Genomic DNA, 9,206 nt, shown 5'->3' on the forward strand with positions numbered 1-9,206 from the left:
TTTCCCAAGATGCCTTTTGGCTTTTGGTGTGTGTGTACAGTCAGAGACTTTTTATTTTCATCAGTGACATGAAGCTTTTTTAAAACTTCAATGACATGAAAACAGCCAGCAGGTGTCAGCAGAAACCTCTGACTTCATATTTATATTGTATAATATTAGATTACACACACACACACACACACACACACACACACACACACACACACACAATACTAATGATTAGTGATATTAAAGGAGTTTAATTAAAATGGAACATCGACTCAACTCAAGGCATCAGACAGTTACACTATGTTTTGACATTATACTACCCTAAGCCTTAAAACAAGAGAAATGTGTTTAAAGCAGTTATGGCAACAGCCAGCAGGAGGAGCAAGTGAGCTCCTTTAAATTCCTGGGACTGGGACTTTGGGATTCTTTTAGGAAGCATTTTCAAAAAACAAACAAACAAACAAACAACAACAAAAAAGACACAGCAGACGTGTTCCTGCTGTGAAGCAAGGAGGTTCGACCCTCCTGTCAACATCCAGGAGACATGTACACACACACACACACACACACACACACACACACACACACACACACACACGTATATATACATATATATGTGTGTGTGTGTGTGTGTGTGTGTGTGTGTGTGTGTGTGTGTGTGTGTGTTATTGTATTTTAATGCATATGTGTGTGTTAATATACATGTGTTTCAATATAAATGTTTTAATATTTACATGTGTGTTCACGTGCCCTCTCTAATCTCAATCTAATCTCTAATCTCACCAATCTCTGCACACGCAGGCCAAAGACAAATCTGCCTTTTGTGCACATAAAAGTGGACAATAAAGTTGTTTTGAATTTGAGTTATAGTATCCAGTTATTATTATTATTTTATGATAAATGATCAGATTTACTCTGCTGACTCTTCTGATGTGAAAACGTTTCATTCCTTATAATAAACGGAACTGTGACGTCACTCAGGCCACACAGCAGATGGCGCTAAACGGCCAAGACACTCAATTACGTCACCCGGAAGCGTCCGCAGTCAGGTGACAAAACAGGAAGAGGAACGACGGCTGTGCTCGACAATGGGTCTAACATGAACCTGCCGCGGATTAATCCTTAATAACCAATAATCAATAAACAGTGAAACCATCCGCCATGTGAAGGTAAGAGAAGAGACGACGCGAGCGCCGCGACGTCACAGACAATCAGCTGATAAACGATAGATGACGGACAGATCACCGATAGATAACGTCAGTGGTAGCGCACGGATCGATAACAGATCGATGTGTTGTGTTTGTGTCTGTCAGAGATGTTGTGTAGGAGGCGAGACGCCTCACTCTGTCCTCACTCAACCGACTTTGGTCACCATGACTTTTATTTTGAAACCTTTCATCCTGTATTTGTTTTTAAACATGGATTTAGTTTGAATTGATCGCCTGATCAGGTGATCAGAACCACGTGTGTAAACATCATAGAACCATGTGTATGGAACGTTACAGAACCACATGTGGAACGTTATAGAACCACATGTATAGAATGTTATAGAACCATGTGTGTGGAACATTATGGAACAGGAACATGTGTACAGATCATTGTAGCACCACATGTACAAATATTTTAGAACCACATGCACAGAACATTATAGAACCATGTGTATAGAACATTATAGAACCATGTGTGTGGAACATTTTTATAATGACACGACCCCACATGACTCCTCCTTCATTTTACCCTCCTCATGTCATCGTATAGGCGGAGCCTGGAGGATGATGAACTTCCTGTTTGTGTTGTAGGCGGAGCCTGGAGGATGATGAACTTCCTGTTTGTGTTGTAGGCGGAGCATGGAGGATGATGAACTTCCTGTTTGTGTTGTAGGCGGAGCATGGAGGATGATGAACTTCCGGCAGCGGATGGCGTGGCTGTGTGTGTGTGTGTACCTGCTGCTCAGCGTGCTGCTGGTGTTCCTGCTGTTTGATGGGCGGAGCTTCAGCCTGGAGCACGTGGCCCCGGCCCGGCCCTCGGCGGCGCCCGGCGGGCCGTCGTGGGCGGGGCACCTGCGAGCCCGCCTCCTCCTGCTGCCCCTGTGGGCGTGGGCGGGGCTCCTCCTGCTGCCCTACCTGCAGGTGTTCCTGTGCCTGTACTCGTGCACGCGGGCGGAGCCCCGCGCCCTCGGGTACTGCCTCCTGCCCGTCTGCCTCGCCCTGCTCTGCAGCCGCCACGCCCCCTGTCGCACGCCGGCCAATCAGAGCGGCCGGACGCAGCTCATCGACACCTAGACTCACAGACTGATCTGAGTCTGTCAGACCTGCCGAACTGCCTGACCTCTGACCTCTGACACCCGGCCTCTCTGTGGCAGAGGCAGGGCGGGGTTAAAATCAAACTGCCAATCAGAGGCCTGCAGCTGTGTTGATCACTGATCTATAATAAAGTATTGATTATAGATCAGTTTTGTGTCAGGTTGGTGTTTTTTCAAACATTACAGCGCTCAGCCAATCAGATGACAGAAACAGGTGTGACAACTGACCTGAGGTCAGTGGTCTGTAGTTATCCAGCCTGTCGGGAACAGGAAGTCAGCCAGGAGGCGGAGCTTCTGTCACAACGAACCAATGAGTCCTGTGACATCATCATGATGTCAGATTATCAAATTAAAATAATTCTAATCATCTTGAGTGAAGTCACATCTGTAATCCAGATGTTGTGAGAAACCTGTTGATTAGTAAATCATCCCACTTTCTGCTCACCTGTTTTCACTTCCTGTTGTTTCTTGTTGCTAGGCAACTCAAAGGATGACTGTTGTACACAAACGGCTTTTCATTCAGACAGCAGAATATAAAACCGATTTCTGAATAAATCATTATCAGTGTGTACGTGTGTGTAGAGTGTGTGTGTGCTGTCACAGGAACACTGCTAACAGCCTTTTATTTCTTCTGCTGAGGCCTCAGATCTGATCTCTGATCAGCTGCCTATCATCAATACTTTTGATCAGTGATCGGTGTGAAAAGGGCTCCTGGTGTTCCATGTTTCTACTGATGGTGTTTGTGTTGGTGCTGACTTCCTGCCTCACTGTGATTAAACATCAACATGTCCCCTTTTCTCACAACGCCTCCAGTCATTTACTGCAGACTGTACTGCAGAGTACTGCAGACTGTACCACAGAGTACTGCAGACTGTACTACAGACTGTACCACAGAGTACCACAGACTGTACTACAGACTGTACCACAGAGTACTGCAGACTGTACTACAGACTGTACCACAGAGTACTACAGACTGTACTACAGACTGTACTGCAGACTGTACTACAGACTGTTCTGCAGAGTACCACAGACTGTACCACAGAGTACTACAGACTGTACTACAGAGTACTGCAGACTGTACCACAGAGTACTGCAGAGTACTGCAGACTGTACTGCAGAGTACTGCAGACTGTACTACAGACTGTACCACAGACTGTACCACAGAGTACTACAGACTGTACTACAGACTGTACCACAGAGTACTACAGACTGTACTACAGACTGTACCACACAGTACTACAGACTGTACCACAGAGTACTGCAGACTGTACTGCAGACTGTACTGCAGAGTACCACAGACTGTACCACAGAGTACTACAGACTGTACTACAGAGTACTGCAGACTGTACCACAGAGTACTGCAGACTGTACTACAGACTGTACCACACAGTACTACAGACTGTACCACAGAGTACTACAGACTGTACTACAGACTGTACCACACAGTACTACAGACTGTACCACAGACTGTACTACAGAGTACTGCAGACTGTACTGCAGACTGTACCACAGAGTGCTACAGACTGTACTGCAGACTGTACTACAGAGTACCACAGACTGTACCACAGACTGTACTACAGAGTGCTACAGACTGTACTACAGACTGTACCACACAGTACTACAGACTGTACTGCAGACTGTACCACAGAGTACCACAGACTGTACTACAGACTGTACCACAGAGTGCTACAGACTGTACTGCAGACTGTACTACAGAGTACCACAGACTGTACTACAGACTGTACCACATAGTACTACAGACTGTACTACAGACTGTACCACAGAGTACTACAGACTGTACTGCAGAGTACCACAGACTGTACCACAGAGTACTGCAGACTGTACTGCAGAGTACTACAGACTGTACTACAGACTGTACTACAGAATACTACAGACTGTACTACAGACTGTACCACAGAGTACTACAGACTGTACTGCAGAGTACTACAGACTGTACTACAGACTGTACCACAGAGTACTACAGACTGTACCACAGACTGTACTGCAGAGTACTACAGACTGTACTACAGACTGTACCACAGAGTACTACAGACTGTACCACAGACTGTACTACAGACTGTACTGCAGAGTCCTACAAACTGTACTACAGACTGTACTGCAGAGTACTACAGACTGTACCAGACTGTACCACAGACTGTACTACAGACTGTACTGCAGAGTACTACAGACTGTACTACAGACTGTACTGCAGAGTCCTACAAACTGTACTACAGACTGTACTGCAGAGTACTACAGACTGTACTACGGACTGTACTGCAGAGTACTACAGACTGTACCACAGACCGTACTACAGACTGTACCGCAGAGTACTACAGACTGTACTACAGACTGTACACAGACTGTACTGCAGAGTACTACACTGTACTACAGACTGTACTGCAGAGTACCACAGACTACTACAGACTGTACTGCAGAGTACTACAGACTGTACTACAGACTGTACTGCAGAGTACTACAGACTGTACCACATACTGTACTACAGAGTACCACAGACTGTACTACAGACTGTACCACAAAGTACTACAGACTTTACTACAGACTGTACCACAGAGTACCACAGACTGTACTACAGACTGTACTAGAATACCACCGACTGTACTACAGATTGTACCACAGAGTACTACAGACTGTACCAGACTGTACTACACTGTACCACAGACTGTACTACAGACTGTATCACAGAGTACTACACTGTACCACAGACTGTACTACAGACTGTACCAGAGTACTACACTGTAACACAGACTGTACTACAGACTGTACCACAGAGTACTACAGACTGTACTACAGACTGTACCACAGACTGTACTGCAGACTGTACTGCAGAGTACTACACTGTAACACAGACTGTACTGCAGACTGTATCACAGAGTAGTACACTGTACTACAGACTGTACTACAGACTGTATCACAGAGTAGTACACTGTACCACAGACTGTACTACAGACTGTACTACAGAGTTCTACAGACTGTACTACAGAGTACTACAGACTGTACTACAGACTGTACCACAGAGTACTACAGACTGTACTACAGAGTACTACAGAGTACCACAGAATTACAGACTGCACCAAAAGCTTTTTCACAGACTTTATTGCAGGTGGGACAAACTGCCGAAGCTCAGGTGACAAACTGCTGCCTGACCTCTGACCTCTGACAGGTGAGTCTGTGGTGAGGTCACTGTAAAACTGCACTTCCTGTTTGCTGCTCTCCCACAATGCAGTACAGGGCTTAGACAGGCGGAGCTCAGACGCAGGTCACATGACCTGTTGCATCACTTCCTGTTTCTAGAAAGTGGTGCAGCGTGTTGAATGTCAATCAAATTGCCAAAACAGTTGCCATGGAGATGGGGATACAGTAAACCATTTTCTTCTTAGCATGGCGAAGACATTTGAGTGGTCATTGTGGGTTAGGGCTAAAATGAGTGAAAGGCTTTTAGGTCTTGATTTCGCCATCCTAGAGAAAAAAATACTGCATTCAGTTTGTCCAGTTCAGTGGCAGCAGGAAGCAGGAAGCAGGAAGCAGGAAGTGGGTCGGCGTCAGGTGCGGGGGGGTCTGGGTCTTTTAGCCGGAGGTTCAGGAACAGGGTTCCACGTTCCCGCCTCATCTTCCTCACTGTCTTCCTCATCTCCATCTGCACAACAACACCACAATGGTAGGTTACTATGACAACCCTCCAGTTATCACTTAGCAACCACTTATGGCGCTTTTCCACTGGTACCTACTCAGCTCAACTCTACTCGCCTCGACTCGCCTCGCCTCGGTTTCGGTGGTTTTCCATGACAGTTGAGTCCCACCTCGCCGTGGGTGGAGTCGTCATAGCAACGCAGCGCAACGTCCAGCTTCCTCTGGATTCTTTGGGCCACCGAGCACAGGAAAGTCTCCACGTCTTTATTTGACCGCGGTGCCGGTTTGCTCGCCATTTCCCGACTTTGACGACTTCAGCGATGATCAATGCGCACGCTCGCTGCTGCTGTTTTGTTTTGTTTTTGTGTGTTTTTTTTAAATGCTGCGTTTGGTTTTCGTGCAGGAGTCGCTCTCGTGTCGTCCAATCAGTGGCCTGCACGGCGTTTACGTCACATTTCAGCTCGACTCAGCTCGCCTGGAACCCCGGCTGAGTCAGTACTGAAATGGGACCTGCTATCAGGAACTACCACGTGATGGAAAAGCTCTCAAACCGAGTCGAGTTGAGCCGAGTAGGTACTAGTGGAAAAGCGCCATTAGTGAAACAATAAATACACACACACACACACACACACACACACACAGATCACACATACATGTACTTACTGCGCATGCTCTGTTACATGCACACACAGTACTTAGACAAAACACACAAGGTGTTTTTTTTTTAGGGGTTTTATTTAGGCATGATAAACATGACAGCATCATCAAAACACTTAGGGGATACACTTTATACATGGACTAACATACATACAACAGAAACTGGGGAAACAGGAGACTGAGACATAATGAGAGACAAGAATAAAAAGAAAAAGAAAAAAACAGAGAACAAAACAAAGACAGAAACAGGAGACATTGCCAGAAATGTACATAACTAATATCCAAATGGTGGACTGGAAACTGCCTCAACATGGCCTTACTGCCGTCAGTGTGACGTCAACACGTCACCAGCTGCGTCTCCAACCCGAACCACAAACATTATGTCTCACAGAGCCCGTCTACGGCAGGCCTTGCCACTCTTCATTAACTCCCAGTTTATCGAACTTGGTTGCAGTTCCACCGTAATTCTACTGGGGGCGATGGCGGGTTAGTGCAGAATGAATGGGGCTCTATGGAGCCAGAAGGCTAAATTTGTCTATTACACCTGTTTATGGTTGAAAAATTGCAAATATTGTTGTAGTTTCTGAAAGTTCAATATGGATTATAGGTTAAAAGTGAAATTAGCCTATCATTTACTTATTAACTTACTTAACCTTATCTCCTTAACTTACTTTACTTATTAACTTATATCCTTTCGATTTCCTACAGGTTGGGCTGTTATTGGCCATAACACGCTAGCATTTACTAATGAATGCTGATTGGTCAGTGACGGACTTGTGGCTGTTTACGACCAGGGATCCCACCTGATGGCACCTGAAGACCAAGAGAATCTGGAAACACCACTCTTAAGGAGGACTTTTCCATCAGAGTTCATATCTGTGTACACAGAGAATGTCTAATATATCACAGACGAGCTCTGGCCAAAGTGTCTCGAGTGTCTCCGTCTGCTCTCCGGAGACAGGCTCTGGAAATCGCCGTAAAGCAGCACCTCTTGCGATATGAAATGTGTGACGTCATCACACTTTTTGAACGGCTTTTTAGAACAGATGGGTGAACTTAGGAAATGAAGCCGGTACGGCCCGGTCAACGTCTTGGGCCGTCAAATGTCTGCAAGACTACCTGACAAACACCTGGCAAACAGGTGATTTCTCACCTGTAAGGAAAGAAGAGCTAAACAAGATCCTCCGTGAATTTTATGGAGCTTTAATTTCTATAATAAAGAGAATGAAATGCCTCAGAAGATTCAGCACCACGGACAGTACCTGCTGAGGCAGATTCAGCACCACGGACAGTACCTGTAGGATTTTCCACGGAGATGTGCGGCTATAACTTTGTTCTTGTTATTAATGTGTTAATGTTATCAGTTATTAATTAGCCTAACAATCTTTATTCATTTGTTTAGTCTTTATGAGTTGCCAAGACCATTGATTTAATCAATTTGTCAATTTGTTTGCATCTGTACATTGAAATGAACATTTAATAAATCAACACATCTGTGAAAACTGTGGTCTTTATTTCAGAGGTAAATTGATAACAGCCTGAAAAGGTGATTCTATAACTCTGTTCAGCCTTAATGTGACTGCTTACTGTTACTTTTGCTGCTTAGCCACATTAATCAGAGCTGACGTTAAATTGGAGTGACACACCCCCAGCTGAAATAAAACATCTGCCGGTGAGTTTATGAAAAGACAGATGTTTTCTGACACTGGAAAGCAGTAGCCTGTATTTAAATATAACTGTTAATATCAGTTGGTTGTAGTTAAAGATCAGCTGCTGTCACGGCAACTGTTAGATTAAAAATGACTGAGAAGTCGGCAGGAGTATAACTATCAGTCCATGAAATAAATATTTTTTCCAGCGGATATTCTAGTTACGACATGATTGAGTTAGCAAAGCAGTTTTTTTTGCCATGTTTGTTATTTATTCAGTTTTTAGAAATCATGATGTACGTGTTGTTATCTTCTTGCTCTACACTCTACTCTAAAGTCACTTGATATTGTAATTGTGCTATTTTCTACAAGATAGTACTGGTTTTGAGTATTGATTTTGAAGTGGAGGCACTTGTCAATTTCAACCACCCAAGGAAAAAAGACAATTAAAGTCTTACTGTTTATATTTTTGTGAAAGTCATTGACTATAGTATGTGAATGCTGGTGAGTATAGTATCTTATAAGATATGTCTATAAAAATTAAAAATAAATAATAATATTTTATTATTATTATTATTATTAGTAGTAGTAGTAGTAGTAGTAGTAGTAGTATCAGTAGTAGTAGTAGTAGTAGTAGTATTGCATGACATTCATTTTGATTTGGCATGCTGTGGAGCTGCTCATGTCCCGACTAGAGTTCTCATATTCTGCCCGAACCCGACCCGGCCCGACCCGACCCGACATTTTCGGGTCGGGTCGGGCCTAAAATTTACGTGAATTGGGCGGGTCGGGTCGGGCTTCGGGTTCTGTGGGGGATTTTTTTTTTTTTTTTTGTAATAAAAAAATAGAATTATGTGTTCTGTTATTGATTATGACGTTTCATTTTTCTGTGACTGGTGGAGAGAGTGAGAGACTGGATTGGATTTGGAGGCTAAACTTTCAGTGACAGACAGACAACCAGC

The 9,206-nt window shown here is 44.3% G+C and overlaps 1 protein-coding gene across 2 annotated transcripts; it reads left to right on the forward strand.

The window, feature by feature from the left end:
• The first annotated feature begins 1,011 nt into the window (after positions 1 to 1,011).
• tmem251 (transmembrane protein 251) lies at positions 1,012 to 3,091 on the forward strand. 2 transcript variants are annotated; one of them, XM_030047070.1, is made up of 2 exons: positions 1,012 to 1,157; positions 1,829 to 3,091. In XM_030047070.1, the coding sequence occupies exon 2, from the start codon at positions 1,836 to 1,838 to the stop codon at positions 2,268 to 2,270; it is 435 nt and encodes a 144-aa protein (XP_029902930.1). In that variant the 5' UTR covers positions 1,012 to 1,157; positions 1,829 to 1,835; the 3' UTR covers positions 2,271 to 3,091. The 2 variants fall into 2 exon arrangements, with proteins under 2 accessions (XP_029902930.1, XP_029902931.1); XM_030047071.1 differs by having other exon boundaries at positions 1,021 to 1,157; positions 1,870 to 3,091.
• Positions 3,092 to 9,206: the final 6,115 nt, after the last annotated feature.

This window comes from Myripristis murdjan, chromosome 24 (assembly GCF_902150065.1).
Source record: "Myripristis murdjan chromosome 24, fMyrMur1.1, whole genome shotgun sequence".
Lineage (NCBI taxonomy): Eukaryota > Metazoa > Chordata > Actinopteri > Holocentriformes > Holocentridae > Myripristis > Myripristis murdjan.